Source organism: Capsicum annuum, chromosome 11 (genome assembly GCF_002878395.1).
Source record: "Capsicum annuum cultivar UCD-10X-F1 chromosome 11, UCD10Xv1.1, whole genome shotgun sequence".
Lineage (NCBI taxonomy): Eukaryota > Viridiplantae > Streptophyta > Magnoliopsida > Solanales > Solanaceae > Capsicum > Capsicum annuum.
In genome coordinates this window covers 88,039,298-88,061,681 of record NC_061121.1, presented here as the reverse complement: position 1 = coordinate 88,061,681, position 22,384 = coordinate 88,039,298, and the positions used below count along the sequence as shown (strand labels likewise).

General features: G+C 38.6%; 1 protein-coding gene across 1 annotated transcript in view; it reads right to left on the bottom strand.

Moving 5' to 3' along the window:
* The window catches only part of LOC107847273 (SCY1-like protein 2 A), a 91,222-nt gene that overhangs the window by 33,856 nt on the left and 34,982 nt on the right, over window positions 1–22,384 (bottom strand). The window contains exons 5-9 of the mRNA XM_016691466.2: window positions 20,236–20,362; window positions 17,392–17,453; window positions 17,195–17,281; window positions 16,979–17,065; window positions 9,697–9,810 (exon numbers count right to left, since the gene is read on the bottom strand). Of these exons, the coding sequence (XP_016546952.1) occupies window positions 9,697–9,810; window positions 16,979–17,065; window positions 17,195–17,281; window positions 17,392–17,453; window positions 20,236–20,362 (477 nt within the window). The remainder of the gene's footprint in view (window positions 1–9,696; window positions 9,811–16,978; window positions 17,066–17,194; window positions 17,282–17,391; window positions 17,454–20,235; window positions 20,363–22,384) is intronic.

Genomic DNA, 22,384 nt, shown 5'->3' with positions numbered 1-22,384 from the left:
AAGTTGAATTTGATGCTAGTAAAGGTACGCATTGGAGTCGTCTTAATGTAAGACCAAAAGCCAATTGCTTACTTTAGTGAAAAGCTCAAAGGAACAACCTTGAACTAATCCACGTAAGATCTTGAGTTATATGCCTTAATTCGAGCTTTGGAAAATTGGCAACACTATTTGTGGCCCAAGGCATTTGTGATTCGAACCGACCATGAATCCTTGAAACACCTCCGGGCACAAGATAAATTGAATGGATGGCATGTCAAGTGGATTGAATTCTTAGAAACTTTTCCCAATGTAATCCAATACAAAAAAGGGAAAAAGAATGGTGTGGTTGATGCCTCGTCTAGAAAACATGTTTTGATCAACATCTTATCTTCTAAATTATTGGGTTTGAATGTTTGAAGACTTTGTATCCCGAGGACCCCAAATTGGCTCAAATCTTCAAAGATTGTGAGAATGGGAAAAGGAATGGTGGATTAGGGATAGGTCATCTATACCCTATTCCAGTGTTTTGGACCGCGAAAGGCGACGAGAGGAGACAAGGCCCCACCTCGCCATGCGGTGAGGCGAGCGGCAAGGCGATTGCCTTTTGAAAGTGCGGCAACAATTAATACAAAAAAATTAAAATAATATATAAATGATCAATAATTTTTTTTTTTACATAATACATATGCTTACTGTTAGTTGTTACAAGGACAGTGTAACACTGTATTACTATTAGGGGTCGTTTGGTAAAGTGTATAAGAACAACGTAGACTATAGTGTATTAGTAATGTTTGCATTAGTAATGCTTGTATTACTTATGCTTGTATTAGTTATGCATGTATTATTTCTAATACATTGTTTAGTTTGATGTATATGAAATAATATATCTTACATAATTTCTATAAAAGAAGTGTTTATTTACAAAAATAACCTTCTTTGACTTTGTAGACTTTTTTTGCAATAAATTTCTTTTGCCATCTCAAACATAATTAGTATTGTTGAACTAGTATTATAGACATTTAGGATTAGTTGCAAGACCTTCATCTTTGCGCATGAAATGTTACGCCGACGGTTAACATAGTCGAAACAAAAATAAAATACAAGATGTAAAATTAAGGAATAGTCTTAAGAATTTTTTTTTAATCTTTTTAAAGACCCTCAAAACAAAGCAAAAATATGTTGCAGTTATTTAAATCAACTATTCATTGTAGTAAATTAAAATGGTGGGAAAAGAAATTTTGAAATGTTTTGAGGTGATTCACCGTTGAAAATTAAAATGGCGGGAAAAAAAATTGTTAAATATTTTGAGAGGGAAATTGAGGGGTACTAAGGTCATTTAATAAGTTAATGCATGTGTTAAAAGTCCTTGTATTACTAACACATAGGAAATGGAGTGTATTACTAATATACACTTCAATACACAATAGAGTGTATAACTAATGCTACATAGGCAAAAAGACGTACCAAACAAGGTACTAGTAGTACACAGTAACTAATGCATGCATTATATTTTCCAATACACTCTACCAAACGACCACTTATAGAGGAAGAAAAATAGAAGAGAAAAAGGAAAAAAAAAAATCGCCCCTCGAGTAGCTGGAGTCGCCGGATTAAGAAGAAGAAGAAAGAAGAAAAAAACATGTAATAGAAATCAATACTTACCGGAGTAGCTGCAGTCGCTGGAGTCGAAGTGGGACTTGTGAGATGGTAGATAGTAGCAGTCGTAGTCCCTAATCGAGTAAGTTAGTAGAGCCAAATAGGAAAATAAGCCCTAAAATTATCTTTTAAACCTAAAACCCTAATTTTTTAAAAAAAATTAAGAAGGCGACCGCATTGTCGCCTTGCCGCCTCACCTCGCCATTTCGTCTTTCTCGTAATGGCGTCGCCTTTTGGATGTCGCAGCGCCATGACGGCAAGAGGTGACTATGCCTCGCCTCACCATTCACCATTGGCGACGTGGTGAGCGCCTTTTACAACACTGTCTATTCTAAGTTTAATGGGTTTTTGTTCAAAGGAAAAAGGTTGTGTGTGCCCTCAAATTCATGGAGGGAATTATTTGTATGATAGGTAACTTTGGAATTGACAAGACCCTTGGAATCCGAGAGGAACAATTTTATTGCCCCAAAATGTGACATGATGTTGCCTAGATTTGTGACCAATGTGCAGATTGTAGGAGTGCCAAGTAGCGACTTTTCCTTCATAGATTGTATAACCCACTCCCCACTCCCTAATGCCCTTGGTTTGACATATCTATGGACTTTGCTATGGGCTTGCCAAGGACAAGAAGGGGGAAAGATAGCATTTTTGTTGTTATGGATAGGTTATAGCATTTTTGTTGTTATGGATAGGTTCTCAAAAATAGCTCACTTTATTCTTGACACAAGTGTGATTAATGCTCCCCATGTTGAATCTTTGTTCATTTAAATGTTGTCAGGTTACATGGGATATCCCGAACCATCGTAAATGATAGGGACTCCAACTTTCTTAGTCAATTTTGGAAAGAATTGTGGGGCAGGCTTGGCACCAAGTTACTATTCTCTACTTCAGGCCACCCACAAACCGACGGTCAAACCGAGGTTGTGAATAGAACCTTAGGTTCTATGCTACCTCTAGTTGAATTTGCTTATAATAGAGTTATTCATTCGACTATTGGTATGATCCTTTTTTAATGTGTTTATTATTTTGACCCCTTAGATCTCAACCCTTTGTCTAGTGATATTGTGAGAAATATTGGAGAAAATATTATTGGATTGTTGTTATATCTAAATTATTACATAGAGGCCCTATTTATAGACACTACATTAAAATTCTTTTCCAAGTAGGATTTTGTACACTACATTACAATCCTCAAGCTAGTGCATACAAGTCATATGTACCTAACTTGCTACAAATATAATTAATACGAGGACTAGTAAGGGACTTGGTGAAGATATCTGCAAGTTGATCACTTGACTTCACAAATTTTGTAACAATATCTCCTGAGAGCATCTTTTCTCTGAGTTCTCTCATGGAACACTGGATTAGATGCAATATGAAGAGTTGCTTGAGTATCACATACAAGTTCCATCTTACTGGTTTATCCAAATTTTAGTCCTGTCAACAACTGTTTGATCCAAATAGCTCACAAGTTGTTGCAGCCATTGCTTAATATTCTTCTTTCGCACTAGATCGAGCAACCACACTCTGTTTCTTGCTCTTTCGAAAATCCAAATTACCTCTTAAAACACAATATCTGAATGTGGAACGTCTATCAGAGGGTGATCCTGCCCAATCAGCATTTGTACATCCAATGATATGCTCATGGCCTCAATCCTCGAAGAGTAATCCTTTACCTATGAAAACTTTACATATCGCAAAAACGAACACAACTGCGTCCCAATGACTATCACGGGGGAAGTCATAAACTGACTTACAATGCTCACAAGAAAAGAGATGTCAGGTCTAGTCACTGTGAGATAATTCAACTTTCCAACCAACCGCCTATACCTTTCATGATCACTGAGTGGCTTTCCCTATCCTCGTAGAAGTTTAGCACTTGGATCCCTAAGAGTGTCAATGAGTTTATATCCCATTATTCTTGTCTTCTCAAGAATGGTTAAGGTATACTTGCATTGAGAAATAGCAATACCTTATCTGGACTGAGCAACCTCAATACCTAGAAAGTATTTCAGTCCACCGAGGTCTTTAGTCTGGAAATGCTTAAAGTGACGTTGGTTCAAATTAGTGATACCATCTTGATCATTGTCGGTGATAACGATATCCGCCAACATAAATGACTAAATAAATACACAGAGTAGGTTTAGAATGGCGATAAAACACTGAATGGTCAGCTTCAATACGAATCATGCCAAACTCCTGAATTACTGTGCTAAACTTCCCGAACCAGGCTCAAAGGGACTGTCTCAAACCATAGAGTGACTTAAGCAATCGACATACAAGGCTATTAGACTCCGCCTGAGCAACAAAACCAGGTGGTTGCTCCTTATAGACTTCTTCCTCAAGATCACCAGCAGAAAAGCATTCTTAATGTCTAACTAATTGATACGGGCATGATCACGAAGATGGACGTATGTAAGTGTGTTGAATCCGCCCAAAGGAGTGTGCAAATGTAGTGTGAAAGAAAGCCTTAAGACACAAAAATAGCCTTTATGTTTGCACTTGAAGGGCGCCTCTCCCTTAAGGGGTCTTTTCGTCACTTTGTCTTCTCTTTGTAATATACTATATATAGAACATTTTAGGGTTTTAGTCATTAGTTATTGATGATATTTTTAAGTCTTGAAAACATTGAAACACAAGCCCTCTCTCTTTAGGAGGCAAACCCAAAACTAGGTCAACCAAGTGTGGATTCACTTGTGTTGTTTGTTCTTAGCTTGGAAACGTTGGGTGCTTAGGAGATTGACGTCCCTCTTGTGTCCACGTAAGAGTGTCGGTGTTGTTATTACATGTTATAAGGATTTTGGTGTTTGATACACACCTTAGTTCTTAGTGCTTGTAATAATCTATGTCACACTACCTATCCCTTTACTTTCTTATAATCGTGTAGTGTTGTTTGTTCTTGAAATCTTGTAACCGTTGGTTGTTGTTATTGTTATCTTCTTGTTCATCACGTATTGTTGTTGTTTTTTGGTGCAATATACACCTTGTTATCTTGTCCTTGTGGTGTTGCTGTTGCTGCCGAGACTTGGTCTCAAATGGTCCTCGGGTTCCACTGAATTGTGGACTGTTTTGAGCCATTTTCGTGCATTTCGTAGATCGATTTGTATCATTTGGTATCAGAGCTTGTGGTTGATTTTGTTCCAACAAAACCAATCTTGGGCTTGTTTGTTGAAAAAAAAAAACGTAGTGTTCTTGAGTTTGTTCTCGGCCGAGAGAGTTTGTTGCTCTTGTTGTGTCTCTTTGGCCGAAGCATTGACTCTCGATCTAGGAGTCATTTTGTTTGTTTTGTTGTTTCTAGTGCTAGCTTCTTCATCTCTAATACTAAAGAAATCTAGATCTAAGTTTAAGTTTATGTTGTTAATGTTGTTGTTGTGGACAAAGTGTGACCGTATATGATGTTGTTTTGAGCTTGGAAGTTCGGATATTGTTGTTGTTGGTGGTGATTGTTATTGTTGTTCTTGATGTTCTTCACCACCTTCAAACCTTGTTAAAGATAAAGTGAACTTTAGATCCAAAAAGTTAAAGGAAAAAAGGTGTAGTACTTGATCGTCTTGAAAGTTTTTACAACCACCAAAGGCTTGTCAATCACTTCTCAACCACCTTCCATGATTTAAGGACCATGTTTTAAGGAGACGTACAAGAAAAGTCAAGTCTTGAATTTGAATTTGTAAAAGAGCTCTAAAACTTGTATTTCCCTCCTTAAAAAAATTTTCATCAATTCCAACTTGTAATTTGATCAAGACTTGAAGTTGGAAAATAAAAACTTGATAAAAACCGCAACCAATAGTGGACTGCCATGTCACCTTTTACTGTTCATGCATCAATTTTAAGCTTAAATTTTGGATTTCTTAGTTTCATTTTCTTGTTCTTTAGTTTCATTTGTTGGTTCTAATACTAATTGACAAGCTAGTAATCTCCTACTAGGTTGTCAGTTAGCTTTTGAGTCCGTTTGTTCGTGTTTGCGTTATTTGTGTGCTTTTGTCATTTTGAATTATTGTAACTTCTTGGCTCAAGTCCAACAAGATTTGTTTGAATTTCAAACCAAAATCTATTTCGGACAAGAGTTGAATTCACTCCTCAATCTCCTTACAGGTTCTTAGCCGGCTTACAACACTTGTGAAGCTATGTTTGAGGTAATAAAAGTGTGCGAGTGTGGTGAGGCTATTTTGAGCTAACTAGTTTGTTGTTTTGCGTGTTGTTATCTTGTCTTAGGTATCATGGGCCATAATAATTTCAATGCCACGTTTGATAGCTGCAATGACAATTGTGACGATATCAAACGGCACCTTAAAAAGCTACGTCAATTGATACCCACACTTATCCCACCAAATCGAATTCCTCTTGTCCAAGCACCTTGTGATGAGAGCTCCCAAAGGAAGAAGTGGGCTGCCATGACCCGCACCAAGGTGAAGGCCGTAGCTCATGTGAGCTACAAGGTAAAAACGCTATCTCCTACACTCCTATAAACGCAGAAAGTTGTAATGTGGCTAGTATTAACCAAATGGATGTAGTTGCGGTTTTGCCTAGTGAAGAAGTGCATGATTCTTGGAACAGTGTGTGATGAAAGCTGGGCTATTAGCTTTGTTCCTAGAGATCATGTAACTAGAAATGATGAGAATATTGACATATGCCTTTTTGAGGATGGACTTTTGGGCCGTAACTCCTTCCCCTTGAAATGTAGTCCTCTCTTAAATATAAATGTCTTGTGTGATTGTGAGAATGGCACTATAGTGAAAAGAAAGAGTAGCCTCGGCTTGTGTCCTTGGCTACTTCTACTATTTGATCCCGGTGCCATCTTAGGGTGTGGAAGTAGTAGTCTCGATTTTTGTTCCTTATTTATTGATGTTTATCCTAGTCACTTCCTTTGTGATGTTGTACCAAAGCTTTTCATAATTAACACAAAGGATTCTTGGTTGTACTTCAAGTGTGTACCACCGTGGCATGATGATGCTATTTATTTATTTTGTTAACTCTAACCCTCATGTCATGAGGATGTGTGCTTGTTTGTCTTCTCTTTGATTTTGCAAGGTATGGATTCCAGGTCGAATCCTTTTTAAGAAGGGGAGGATGATATGCACGACCACCGCATGTGTGAGTGTATTGAAACCGAGACTTGGAGTGTGCAAGTGAAGTGTGAAAAAAGGGCTTGGAACACACCCAAACCGTCCCTATGCTGCACTCCAAGGGCGCCTATTTGGCATTCTTCATTAAAGGGTCCTTTTGGTCATTTTAATCTTATTTGTAATATACTATAAATAGAACATTTTAGGGTTTTGTTCATTAGATTTTGATGATATTTGTAAGTCTTGTAACATTTGAAACACTCTCTCTCTAGTGTGAGAAAAGGTCCACTCGAAACTAGGGCAACCAGGTGTGGATTCACTGGTGCTTGGGGAGATTGAAATCCCTCTTGTGTCCACGTAAGAGTGTTGGTATTGTTATTACATTTTTTAAGGGTTTGGTGTTTGATACACACCTTAGTTCTTAGCTCTTGTAATAGCTTATGTCACACTACCTATCCTTTTACTTTCTTATAATCGTGTAGTGTTTGTTTTTTGTAATCTTAAATCCGTTGGTTGTTGTTCTTGTCATTGTGTTGTTCATCTTGTATTGTTGCTGTTTTAGTGTTGTTACACCTTGTTTTCGTGTTATTGTTGTGTTGTTGAAGCCGAGACTTGGACTCCTTTGGCCCACGATTTCTCTTGTTGTTGTGGACCGTTTTGAGTGTCATTTCGTCCATTCCTTAGTTGGTTTGCATCACAAGTAGGAATTTGTAAACTATTCACATTCCTACTCAAATTCTAACAGTTGTGTCAAGCTTATATGAAAGCAAAAGGGTGAAAGCCTTGAAAAATCTACATGAGAAGGTGAAACTTCGCCTTGAAAAGAAGAATCAAGAGGTGGCCTAAAGGGTGAACAAAGGGCGTAAATAGCTTTCCAAGTAGCTTTTTCACAAAGGATTGGGTGTGAATACATCTCCGAAAGGATCGATTCCCAGCTCATAGAAAGACTAAGTTGATGCCACGAAGGGATGAACCTTTCCAAGTCCTAGAGAGGATAAATGATAATGCTTACTAGGGCACACCTCCGAAAGGATCAATTCACAACTTATAGAAAGACTAAGTTGATGACACGAGGAAAAGTACATAACACCTTCAATGTGTGTGATCTTTCCCCATTTGACATACTTAAGGATGATGATCCCGCGAATTTGAGGTCAAATTCTTCTCAAGAAGGAGAGGGTGATGCAATCCAAGTTGCCTCCAAGAAAAGACATTTCACTAGAAGTCCAGCACAAAAGCTCCAAGCGCTCCAAGGAATGTTCATGAAGCGAGAGGTACTTGACGACATCCTACTATCATCAAAAGGGTGTTGTGTTGGTGATTACATCTAAAAAGGATCAAGGGGCTTTGGAGGGATCAAGGGAAAGTGAAGAGGAGCTAAATGGCACAGTAAGCCCACATGCGAGCTCACTTGCGGCCACAAGTGAGGAGGGTGCGTCGCAGGTGGCCAAACCAATGGCATCTGCGCCCCTAACCTGCATGGGAAGGTGGTCATTTGCGTGGCAGATGAGCCTAGGCGGCGGCTGCACTTGTTTTGATGGAAAAATGGGTCACTTTAGGGCCTAAGTTTGTAATAAAAGGCCCATGGGGTAATAGTAGGACCTTGCCTATATTTCTTGAGTTTTGGTTGAATATTGATGAATAAATCTCTTGACAGAGTTTTTGGTGAGCTTTTGTTAAACGTTGGTTTAGAAACGTGTGGTTTCAAGGGTATTCCGATTCCCTTTTGGTCCCCGTAGGAATTAGGTGTGGTTGGTGAATGTAATTAGGGATTTTAGGGTTTGAAACACCCTATAGTTCTTAATTATTTCATCTTCTTGTATCTAATTTAATCTATCGATTGTGTCTTTGTTTTCGTAGTTAATTTCTCATTCTCGTAGTTTGTCCATTATCATTAACTAAGAAATTTCAGTGATTTGGGACTAGGAATGTAAGCAGCTTACACAAATTAAATACTGCACTTCTTAACTGAAGGCAAATAAGATATCTTATTCTGGGAAAGCAGCAGTGATGGACAATCTCCAGTTCCTACTATAAATTACTCTACAAGATAATTCAGGGAAATGAAACTGGCTCTGGAAGTTTAATTTGGAAACAAGAGAGTTGCTTGTTTTGGGTGGATTCCCATAAATTATTCTTGCCTCATTTGAGTTAATTTGCAAAAGAGAGGAACTATTCTCTGTGGTAAATGTAGCATGTGCAAACATACGACAGAATTAGTCAGTCGCTTTCTCATTCCTTGCAATTTTGTTCGGCAAATACGGCACATGTTTCTAAATCTTTGTGGAATTCATTGGGTAAGAGATTTGGAGCAGCTGTTCAATTGCTGGCTGGGACAGAAGGCTAAAAAGAGGTTCAGACAACTATGGAGGTCTATTACATTATGTAGATTATAGATTACCTGGGAGGAAAGGATAGTAGTATTTTCGAGGGGGTAAAAGATTGTATTTCCCATATGAAGTTTAGATGCAGTCCGAATTCATACTGCTGGCATTATAAAAAATGTAGAAACTAAGTTGACAGAGATTTTAATTCTGCTGGATTCCTCACCAATTCAGAAGGAGTATAGGATGAGACATCTTTGAATGGATCATCACTGCCTTGGTACTAATTGACTTAATAAAAATTTCTTTAATCAAAAAATAACAAAACAAGCACCATATAGGCAAGGATTCAAGAAAGACACAAGTAGGAATGAGAAACTAGAGATTCCTTCCGCTGCCTAGCTTCAAAAAAGGCCTAAGTAAAGCTTTAGGCATTGTCAGCAGTAAAAAACTATAGTATTCGGCTTTCTTCATAGACAAGCCTGATTTTCTTTTCCTTTGCTTTTTACTTGTTTTTTTCCTCCCTCTTGTAAGGTGTTAAGGAGGCATTGCTATCACAAGTTTGAAAATATGCATGCAATTGTTAAAGATGAGCAGGATTGCTGAATATATGTGCTGCAATCGTTAAAAACAATTAGAAGAACAACCGAAAGTCGGCAGCAACTTTGTCTTACCTTGTTGATAATAAGATCTGCATGCTTAACAAGTAGCAATAATGTTTCACCTGCCGCGCTGTTTAGGACAGGAACAAGAGCTGGCAGGGTCGATATCCCAAAATCACTTTTATCCTGCAGCGGACCACTCAATAAGTCATACTACAACAAATTATTAGATAATAGATGAACATAAGGTGTGAATCAATTAATCACAAGGGCACAGCTTATAAAGATGAGTCTTAGTAATTCACCCAGAAAAAATTAGAATTAATCCATGTACTGATATACAAATTAATTTTATAGATTCAACAAAAAAGAAAGTTGAACAATATAAGACAAACAAAATGACATATATATGCAATAGTACATTTTCTGGAGTACAACATTATTAAAAGGAGAAAACACAGTGCAAGCTAAATCAAACATTATGTGCATGACTGCTTCCTGCTGTGTCTCCCTTTCCTACTTGATTTTATTATGCTTTACTTGAGCGAGGCTCCATCGGAAACAGCCTCTCTAAAGCTGAGTACAGTACCCTCCCCACCCTCCCCAGACCCCACTTGTTAGATTACACTGGGTATGTTGTTGTAAACATAAGTTTGATCTATGAAGACATCATTATGGAATGAACATGCATAATGTGGAACATCTTCTGGAGTACAACATTATTCAAGGGACAGAACACAGCGCCAACTAAACCACATTAGGATATTAGATTCAGATGTATAACACAAGATAGAGCTATGCAGATATATAAGCAAAGATGTGAGTTATTAGTTGACAGCTAAATAAATTAGTAAGCTAACAACAACATAGCCAGTAAAATACCACAAGGTGGGATCTGGGAAGGGTAGAGTGTACGCAGACCTTATCTCTACATCTTGGAGGTAGAGAAACTGTTTCCAAAAGACCCTCGACTCAAGAGAAGCAAATCATAGTAGTAGTGGAAAGGAAAAAAGGCAGTGAAGAAAAATATGAGAACTAATATGAAAGCTAAGCATAAATACGAGGAACCTAAGTTAGTCGGACTCTCTAAAAAAGTTTGTCGCACCCGTGTCAAATCTTCCAAAAATGATCTACTTTTGAAGGATCAGACACGCACCCGATGACATTTTTGAAGAGTCCGAGCAACATAGCAAGGAACCATTACATCAAAAACAAGGTGCGACCACTTAAACATAGCAAACAACAGATGATAACATACAAAATGCCAAAGACCAAATGAGTAGGCTAATCCCACGGTAGAGATAGTGCTCTAGACTACACCAACTTAAAGACTACAAGAATATGCTAATACTAATACATTGCTGGACTACCTACTAACCTTCTACCCTTATCCGCAACCTCCACACCCTCCTATCTAAGATCACGTCCTTGGTAAGCTGAAGATGTAGTATATCCTGTCTAATCACCTCTTCCCAATACTCCTTCGGCCTATCTCTGCATCTCCTCGTCCCCATTATATCCAATGGCTCACACCTCCTCACTAGGGTTTCTGCACATCTATCTTTCACATGCCCAAACCATCTCATTCCCCTCCCTTCATCTTGTCCACCACAGAGGTCCCTCCCACATTCTCCCGAATATCCTCATTCCTAATCCTATCACTCCTACTATGCCCACACACCCATCTCAACATCTCATTTCCGCCACTTGCATCTTCTGAACGTGAGAGTGCTTTAAGTTATGATGGTACCTTCTTTTTTTGGAGCAAAATGATGGTACCTTTTTATCACACAAGACTCCGGATGCAAGCCTCCACTTCATCCATGTTGCACCAATACGATGTGTGACATCATCGTCAATCTCCTCATTTCCTTGGATCAAAGACCCAAGATACTTAAATCATTTTCTCTTAGCGACAACTTTTGTATCATTCTCTCTTTAGGTCCTATTCAACTTGAACTCTTTAGCCTCGAGAGTTTGTCTCTACCCCTCCGACCTATTGTTAACTCTGCCGCAAGTCTCTTCAATCAAAACAATGTCATCTGCAAATAACACCAAGGCACCTCACCATGAATATGACGTGCCAATTCATCCATCACTAAAGCAAATAGAAACAGGTTAAGTGTTGATCCTTGGTGCAGCCCCCATCTTGATTGGGAAGTGTAATGCGTGTCCTCTTGGTGTTCTTACCCAAGTCTTGGCTACATCGCACGTTTCTCTTACTTCCTTAATGTAAGCCACATATAAACCTTTAGACTCCAAGCATCTCCAAAGGCCATCTCTCAGGACTATGTGTAGGCCTTTTCAAGATCAATGAATATCTTTCCCAGTATTTCTCTTACCAATCTTCTCACAAGCTAAATAGCTTCAGTAGTTGAATGCCCAACATAAATTTGAACTGGTGCTCGAAAATGGATACACCATTCCTTACCCTCAGCTCCATTATGTCCCAGACTTTCATGGTGTGACTTATTAGCTTGATACCCATTCAATTATAGCAGTTATGAATATAATCCTGTTATTGCACGGCAGAATCATTGTACTCCACCTCTGTTGATTGGGCATTTAAAGTTTTCAAAATGCTCCAGCCACTCTTATCGAGACCCACCCCCCACCCCCACCCCCAACGTCCTTTCAAGTAATGATAATATCACTTATTTTGTTGTGGGTTTCAAATCCTATGATAGCACGAGATCTTTGGAAGCATCCAGATGTTTGGTTTGACGGGACAGAAAGAAGCAAAAATTTATCAGAACTTATGTGTCAAGAAACTACAATATATTTGGACGTCACATCAGCATTGTAAACTTGAAAGGAAGGTCAGTTCCAATCATTCTGGAACTAGCCTTCAATATTGGATGGGAAGACATTACGGACAAAGTGGTTAGATTCATTAAAGAGTCGGGGTCGAGTGTCGGGTCTAGGGCCAGGTGTCCAGTTCCAATTTGGATGTCGATGTCGGGGTCGAGTCTTGGGTCAGGATCGTGTCCCGGTTCGGGTTTGGGGTCAGATCACGGGCTGGGAGTCTATGTCGGGTGTCAGTCAATAATTGGGTCAGGTCTCGGTAGATATCAAGGTTGGGTCCACAGTCAGGTGTCGGGGTTGGTGTCGGTGTTTGATCCCGAATCGTGTGTCTGCGTCGAGTCTCAGGGTTGAAAGTCGTAGTCGGCTGTTAGGGTCGAGAAACAAGGTCAGTGCTCGAGTCGGGAGTAGGGGTCAAGGTTGGACCCTGAATCGTCGGTTGGTTCCCCATACAAAAACTATTTTTCTAAAAGTATTTTCTACTCTCTAGCCAAATACTAAAAAATATTTTCTCAAAAATGTTTTCCATTCACCAACAAAACAATAGAATATATTTTCCTGAAAATGTTTTCCACTCACCAACCAACAACAACTACCCAGTGTATTCCCACATAATGAGATCTGGGGAGGGTAAAGTGTACAGCAGTCCATAGGTGGTTTACGATAGACCCCCGTCCCATGACAAAAAAGATAGTAAACAAAGTCACAATAGAACATGAAACAAAATGAAATAATAGAAATAAGATACCCACAGAATAACACAATACACTATCCAACCAAAAGCACACACCTCACCGAAACCCTCCTAACTAGAAACTCCCACCTATGAACAAAGCCCTACGACTACTAGCATGGCTACACCACTCCTATTTATTGGTTACGACTCACCTGCACGCACTAGCCCTCGAAACTAATTCGTGTATTCCATAACTTCCTATCTAGAGTCATGTCCTCAGTAAGCTGCAACTACTCCTTGTCATGTCTAATCACCTCCCTCCAATATTTCCACTCACCAACCAAACATGAGAAACTAAGTAAGAAACCAACTTGTTTTCCATGATAACATTTTCTAGGAAAAAATTTTCCTATATACCAAACACACCCCAGATGTTGTCAGGAGAATTAAATGGGCAAATGGGGAATTAAATGAGCCCTCACTTGCTAAACCAACCAGAAAAAAAGGAGTTGTCCACATTGATAACATCTCTAGTCCATCACACAGTGAAGGTGTATGGTATTCATCTTTCTTGAAATGCATCAGAACTACCAATAATATCAAACTTGAGAAGATTGTCACAAAGCACATGGAAGCAAGCACACGATCTAAATATCTATGAGATGGTAAATCATTGGTTTTCCTAAATCATTGGTTTCCCCTGGAGTTTACCTCTAGAGCAATTGCAGAAGAAATGATGTTTGGCGAGTGGAGATGGAAGAAATTTCAATGGTGGACTCCCACCATAGGTGCTATCGATACCCACAAAAAACTTACCTCTGTCTAGGCTAAATTTGTAGGGTTAACCCTCCATTTATGGTCACAACAACTTCAAATCCATTGAGGATTTTGTGGGAGATGGAGAAGGAGATGCAGCTCCGTAACCATTTTAAGCTGGCTAGGGTTAAAATCAAAGGAGATGGAAGTTCTGTTCCTAAAGAAGTGACTATTGAAAATGGAGATTTCTATTCACAATCCAAATATGTGTTCAATTGTCGGCGATTTACCAAAAGAAGATGGACAAACGATGCATCAATATCAGCCTTTGTACCAATAATCATCGAGGGAGATGCATACCTTTGCACAATGGGAAAGCGACTGATCAGCGTCCTCCTCACGTGTGGGTCTTACCCTGGGCCAAAATTTAACGCACTCGAAAAAACATATTGGGCCAAAACAAGTTAGGTGCTTTGTCCCAACTGGAAGATGCCCGACCTCTTATAGTTTTAAATGATGCACGTGACCCCCACCCCCACCCCAAAAAAAAACATAAATCAGCACCAAATTGATCCTTTCCTCTCAGGTTAAAATGAGGGGCACAAAATTCCTTCAACAATCTGCAGCCTGGGAAGCAAAATTCTATTCCGAGACTACTTTTCTTTCTACAGAATACCCCAATAAAATTGATGAACCACCAAAACACGAATCAATAAACAGTCAAGAATATCATTCTACATTACAGACTGAAGAGATCCCTGTCATACAAACCCATGTTCCTTCGAAGCATTCAGATTTGCAACTTTTGCAAATTCACGAAGTTGAACCAGTTTCCATTCAATCCCAAAATATACATGAAGCAAAACTTGAGGCCTCCCAGCTTGCATTTGGTGGATAACCCGAAAAGAGAGACTTTTTGAAGACACTAGCAACTTCATACATAAACTTAACTTAGGATGAATTATCTTAGTCTGCTATTTTTTTTGTGTAAACATAATTTACTAGGGGATTTGCTAGATTTTGAAGGCACATTGTAATGATACATCTGACTAGCTTTTTACAATCTCCTCATGCCTCTTTTTACCCTTTTCAGCACTCCCCAGGTGCTTCTTTTTGCTATGTATACAAAGATGTTACCTATATCAAAGAAAGGACTTAACCAACCAAGTCAACCACTCCAGACCTGCTGTCCTCTGTGTTTTTCCAAAACTTTACCAGAATCTCATCTGGAGCAACCGCTTACCCCGGTTGATCTTACACAATGCACCCTTAACCTCCTCAACCTTAATACACCTACATTATCCAAAATCCCGCCAACTCTCCGAGTACTCCAAATCACCCAACACAATGTCCCCGTCACCTTCTTTATTCAAGAGTTTATGAAAGTACGTTTGCCATATTCGTCTAATGTGTGCCTCTTCAACTAGCACTATACGGTCTTCATCCTTGATGCACTTCACTCGATCCAAGTCTTGAGCCTTCCTCTCTCGAGCCTTGGCTAACCTTTACGACTTATCCCCGCCTATGTCCCTTAGCTCGGCATAAAAATGCTCAAGCGTTATCGTCTTTGCCATTTTAACCATTATCTTCGCGTCATTTTTCGTCGACTTATACTTCTCAGCATTCATCCGCCTCTCTTCCTTGTTTTTTTTGATCCACCCCTTGGACTTTTCCATTCTACCACCAATCCCCCTCAATGGACACCAAAGTTGCTCCTCAAAACCCCCAACACCAAATTAGTAAGCTAACATGTACATAGAATCTCTAGAACCTAAAATGCTTTGTGAATGGCAAGTAGGTAGATTAGATTAGCTCAACGGCTAGGTGAGTTAGCATTATTTTGTATATATAACTCCATCACTTTATTAGTTAGCTCAGTTCATGCATTTTTTCATTTTCATAATTTATTCATGAAAAGTTAGTTTGATTTCTTCGTACTAAAGATATATAATATTGTTGTCTTTCTCAAGAAAAAGTTAATTTCAATTCTCTCAAGATATCCTTTCGGATTTATCCACATTTTGACAACTGAGTGTGTGTTTCAATTATTTAAAAATATACACAATGTTTTTGAACACACAATCCATGATAAATTGTTCAAGTCATTGATAACATACGCAACATGCTTTTTTCGAAACAGTTTCTCATTATAATTTTCTGCTTCACAGCCCAAATAGCCATTCTAAATCACCAAATAGGTTCAGTAATTGACTGATGAGAATCCATGGTAACTTTACTTCAAGAGTGAAACTTGCACCACCTTATCAAATGACAATAAATCTCATTAAGCTGGCAAGAAACAAGATTGAACAGATGATACGGACACAAAGAGTACAAGACCTTTCACAAGGAACCAACTCAAGACATATTCACGAAGAAGGAAGTGAGTGAAGGTCATTTGAAAGCATTGCACAAGTTGAAGAGAGGAGTAGGAGCCATGCACTCCAAAGCCGCCCCTTGACTACTCTCATTAAGGGCATTGTGGTCTTTTGATGCCTTTCTTTTACACTCCCTAGGAGCCCCCTTTCATTAAGGGTAGTTTAGTCTTTATGTAATAACTATAAATAGACTTTTAGGCTTCTATTTTCATTAGTTATTGATGAATATTGAGTGAACTCTTTTGAGACTTTTCTTTTTTCTCTCTTGTGAGTAGAAATCATAACTAGGGCATCCTTGAGTGTGGAATCACTAGGGTTGCAAATTGGCTTAGAAACGTTGGTGCTTTGGGGAGGTTTGAGTCCCTTTTGTGTCAACGTTAGAGTGTGGTGTTTCTCTTGCAAGATTTAGTGGGTTTTGGTGTTTGATACACACCTTGGTTCCTACTGTATTGTAATAGTTATATCTCACTATCTATCTTTAATTTCATGTTCTTAGTCGTGTTTTTGTCTTGAATCCGATTGTGTTATTGCCTTTTAGTGTTTGTTTCATCTTCATCTCCTTTCTTTAGGTTTGTTTTCGGTTTTATAGCTTATGTCTACATCATTGGATGAGGTTATGCAACATATTCGAACATACACTCAAAATGTATCAATAATTGGTGGAGTTCGGGCTTTGGATTAAAAAGCTAGTCAAGACCAACAGCTTAACAAGCATCAGATTAAAATCGTCACCAGACAATACCTGAGATTCTGCAATGGTCAGAACCATGGGAAGAATCATTGGTTGCATTACCACATTCCGGAGCTCCGCACAAAGTGGAGGAAGAACCTGCATCATAATACAAATGTATTATAATTCTCCGCTCATTCAGAATTACAAAAGCAATTAACAGGAGTATTTGAGAAACAGAAGACCCCATTATTGAATACTGACTTATAAACAGGGATGACTTCCAACCTTATAACGCAATACACGGGAGTCAAAATCTTTCCACATGTCAGATAATGCCTTTAAAAACTCAGATTTCTGCATGTTATCTCTTTCCTACAAAATGAAAAGTTTTCCTCAACTTTACACTTTGTAACACTGTACCATTGCCAAACATATAGCATATATTCCTGCAAGCATGCTCAGGATAAAATGTGAAACCATACAAGCATGTGATCCAGGAAGCGAAGAGCACGCAACCTAGTGTCGTCACGGAAAAAAGATGAACCTGTAATGTTAAAGAAACCATTTTTAGATGAAATTCAATTTTCAAGTAGATAAATATCTACAAAAACAGGAATGTGTAAACTACACTTCTCAATCACATTTGCCTCCTGAGATCAATTATTCTTGAAATTCGTTAAAAAAGGGATGATCAATTTTCAATTTAGTTTTATGCCTGGTCGCTCCACGACTAAGGCAATTCACCTTGTGCGGAGACTGGTAGAGCAGTATAGAGAGAGGAGGAGGGATCTTCACATGGCGTTTATTGACTTGAAAAAGGCGTATGACAAGGTCCCTAGGGAGGTTGTTTGGAGATGCTTAGAGGCGAGAGGGGTCCCGGTGGCGTACATCAGAGCGATAAAGGACATGTATGACGGGGCGAAGACTCGGGCAAGGACAATGGGAGGAGATTCTGAGCATTTCTCGGTCTTGACAGGGTTGCACCAGGGATCAACTCTTAGTCCGTTTTTATTTGCTTTGGTGGTGGATGTGTTGACGCGGAATATACAAGGCGAGGTGCCTTGATGTATGCTTTTCGTGTATAATATAGTTCTGATTGATGAGTCGCGACAAGGGGTTAATGATAAGTTGGAGGTTTGGAGACAAACCCTGGAGTCTAAAGGTTTCCGGTTGAGTAGGAGCAAGACAGAGTACTTGGAATGCAAGTTTAGTGACTCGAGGCGCGAGGAAGAGATGGTAGTGAAGTTGGATTCTCAGGCGGTTTGCAAGAGGGGTAGTTTTAAGTATCTCGGGTCTATGATTCAGGGGAATAGAGAGATAGATGAGGATGTCTCTCACCGTAGTGGGGCTAGTTGGATGAAATGGAGGCTCGCTTTAGGAATTTTATGCGATAAGAAGGTGACCCCCAAGCTAAAAAGTAAATTCTACAGAATTGCAATCCGGCCTGCTATGTTGTATTGAGCGGAGTGTTGGCCGGTTAAGAATTCTCATATCCAAAAGTTGAAAGTGGCGGAAATAAGGATGTTGCGTTGGAGTGTGGTTTCACAAGGGCTGATAGGGTTAGGAATGAAATTATTTGGGAGAAGGTGGGAGTGGCATCTGTGGAGGATAAAATGCTGGAAGTGAGGTTGAGATGGTTTGGTCATGTAATGAGGAGGGGTACGGATGTCCCAGTTCGTAGGTGTGAGAGGTTGGCCTTGGAAGGTTTCAAGTGGGGTAGGGGTAGACCGAAGAAATACTGCAGAGAAGTGATTAAACGTGACATGGAGCAGTTACAGTTGACTGAGGACATGACCCTGGATAGGAAGATATGGAGGAAAAACATTAGGATAGAGGGCTAAGGGTGTGGATGAGTCGTAGTCAGTAATTAGGTGGACGTTGGTGTCCTTTGTTTGGCAATGTACAATGTTTTGTGGATGTCGTACCTATGTTATTTTATCATTTTCTATGCTTTTTATGCTTTTGTATACTGCCTTGTATCTTGAGCCGGGGGTCTATCGGAAACAGTCTCTCTACCTCTTTAGGGGCAGTGGTATGGACTGCGTACACTCTACCCTCCCCAGACCCCCACTTTGTGAGAATATACTAGGTTGTTGTTGTTGTTGATTATTCTTCTCATTATGGTTGGACAAAGCAGAATTTAGTCTCGGTTATACAAGAATGAACTTGATTCCACGGTACTCACCTCAACTGAACCTATTACCAAACAACGGCTAAAAATTAAGCTTATTATTTAACCCAAAAATAATAATCAGTATATTTCACGTTCTCACTTGCAGGTCATGTCCTAACACTTGATTATTCTTTCCTTTTTGTTTTTCTTGGTGATCTGAAAATCACAATCTTCAATCTATCCAATTGCCACTTTTCTCAATTATATGATCAGATCATTGAAACTGGGAAATTCTGATTTCACGGGCAGAATAACCTTTTTTAACCAAAGAGAAACGTTAAATATCACTTTGTAGGAAGAATAAATAATTATAATGAAACAAGAATTAGGCCCTCTAATTCCACGGTATTAATGTGTTGTCACATAATTCAAATTAATCATTAGAAGTTTAGAGATAAACAACCCCCTTTAGATGATGCAAGCATTTTCACAATATTCCAACATTATAGGTAGTATGCAGATGTGAAAATGAAGACTAATCATGATGATATGGCACTCCATTACATGCTTCAAATGTTGTCTGCAGTCAAAGGAGTACCATAGAACGACACTTACACAACAAAAAGAACTACTCCCTATTTTGACTTAGCACGGAGTTTAAGAAAATAAAGAACACTTTTGAATCTTATGGTCTTAAATTAAAGATATGTCAAATGTACCAAAATTCCCTTTAATCTTGTGGTCCTAAACTTGACACGTGGAATGTTGGAATTAAAGAAGAGCCAAAAAAGGAAAGGATCATTCTTTTTTAAATAGACTAAAAAGGAAAATAGATCATTCTTTTTTAAACTGAGGAAGTATTTCTAAGCTATCACGGTTCTATAATGTGGGGTTCCTGAAATATCTTCTTCCCTCTTCTTCTTCTTCCTTAAAAATCAAATAAAACTGCAAGAAAGATAAAGGGGGTGTTTGGATGGGCTTCTTTTAAGTGACTTAAAAGCTAAAAGCCAAAAGTAGGTAGCAACCTACTTTTGGATTTTGGCTTTTTTTTTTGTACTTTTTAAGCCTAAAGTAAAGTGGCAAGCGCCTCCAAAAATATAGAAGTGCTTAAAAGCCAAACGCACTTAAAATAAGTCAATCCAAACACCCTCAAAGAAATGTGTTGATATAAATGAATAAAGCTCACGAGATATTAAAGCAATGACAATTTTACTTGTAAAATCCATGGCAGTTGGTCTCAAAGCCTCATTTGCAGAAAGCATTTTCTGCAAGTCCGGAACTAGATCTTGTGGAATGGAAGAGAATGCCTCGCTGGATAAGTAATTCAAATTATTCATGTACTGCAAGAAAGTTGTACAAGGACCACTATTATAAAAAGAAACCCTCAAATAAGAGTAACAGTAATTCCAAAGTAATATTTCATTAAAAATTCATCTTACACAGGATTACATCTCAAAGAGAAAAAATTAGATAAGCAACAAGGTACTATATTTAACTTTCAGGACTGTCAAATTATCTTCATTTTGGTAAATTTTGGTAGAAAAGATATCTCACTCAGGAAAAATGACTTGGTTGAGTTACAAATTTGCTAGTTTTGGTCGAGAGGATCCTTCCATTTGATCACAGAAACTTGGATTCATGAGTAACTCAACACCAATGAGGCACCACATTTTCTCCCCAACAAGACGAACATATAAGTTCCTTCGCAGCTTATGACATACACAAGAGAACCACCTCTACCCCCTTTGGTCTAGATCACTGAGTCAATTTATCCTCAACTATCACACATTTTGAGAAAGAAAATTGCAGGATAATTTCAAAGATATACCTGGCGGCTACATATAAAGTTTTAGAATGAGAAAAGAGTGATATTTGAGCTTTCAAGTAGCTTCCATTCAGGAGTCGATGAGGGAATCTGCACTAGATTTGGTCAAACCTAACTAGGGTGCTTTGACTTTTGACTACAGATATGGACATGAATAGGTTGATTGCATATTAGGTTTTATATATATATATACGTATATATATATACGTATATATATATATATATATATGTCCCACAATTGGTCTATGGACTTGGATAATCCTCACCTTACAAGCTAGCTTTTGAGTTTGAGTTAGACCCAACATCCATTTCTTTACATGATATCAGAGTCAAGCCCATTCCAATTCATTGTTCACCGATGTTGGACCGTCATATTATATTGGCACACTCCAGTTAACGAGGTATGGGTTTTCTGTGAGTGTTAAGAGCAGTGTTGTAAAAGGCGAGCGCCTCGTCGCCAATGGCGAATGGCGAGGCGAGGCCTGATCGCCTCTTCACGGCGTGGCGCTACGACATTCAAAAGGCGTCGCCTTTGCGAGAAAGGCGACATGGCGAGGCAAGGCGACTCGCCTTTTAATTTTATTTTTTTTTAAATTAGGGTTTTAGGTATATAAGCTAATTTTAGGACTTATTTACCCATTTTGGCTCCACCAACTTACTAATTGGTGACTGTGGCTGCTACCATTTATCTCACAATTTTGATTCCGGCGACTGACAACGTATTCCGGCGACTCCCGCTACTCCGGTAAGCAGTGAACTACTGGTTTCTATTTTTTTTTCTTCTTTCTTCTTCTTAATCCAGCGTCCAATACTTGTATTTTGATTGTTTTTTTGTTCTTCCTCTTTTTCTCTTTCTTCTTCTATTTTCCTTTCGGCTTCCACTATAATACTATATTCTGTAACAGTGTTACAACCTTACACTGTTACTGTAACAGTAACCAGTAAGTTGTAGCCTTATTATGTAATTTTTTTTTAATAATTTATATAAAATTAACATAGTATGATAGTAATATACTAATTGAATTGTTGAGTCATTTAAGTTCTAGACTTTTAGTATCTGTCTACTATCTATTTTTAATTCTTGACTTGAAATAGTTTCTAATATATTAGTGTTATTGAAATTTTGATCATTTATATATTATTTTAATTTTTTATATTAATTGTCGCCGTACATTCAAAAGGCTATCGCCTCGCCGCTCGCCTCACCGCGTGGTGAGGCGGGGCCTTGTCGCCTTTCGCCGTCCAAAACGCTGGTTAAGAGTCCCGTGTCGAAAAAGGGATTGGCGATTGATCTCCTTATATGGACTTGAACAATGATCACCTTACAAGCTAGATTTTGGGGTTGAGTTAAGCCCAATATCCATTTCTTTAAAATATTCACATACCAGAACATTTTGCTATTATACAAGATAAGTTGTGAATAAAATATTAAGTGTTACAAAGAATTTACTTATACTAGGTGATGAAAAATCCGAGTTCAAGATCCACATCCGTGTGGAATGCCAACAACCATATCCGAGCAACAAAGCCTTAGGGC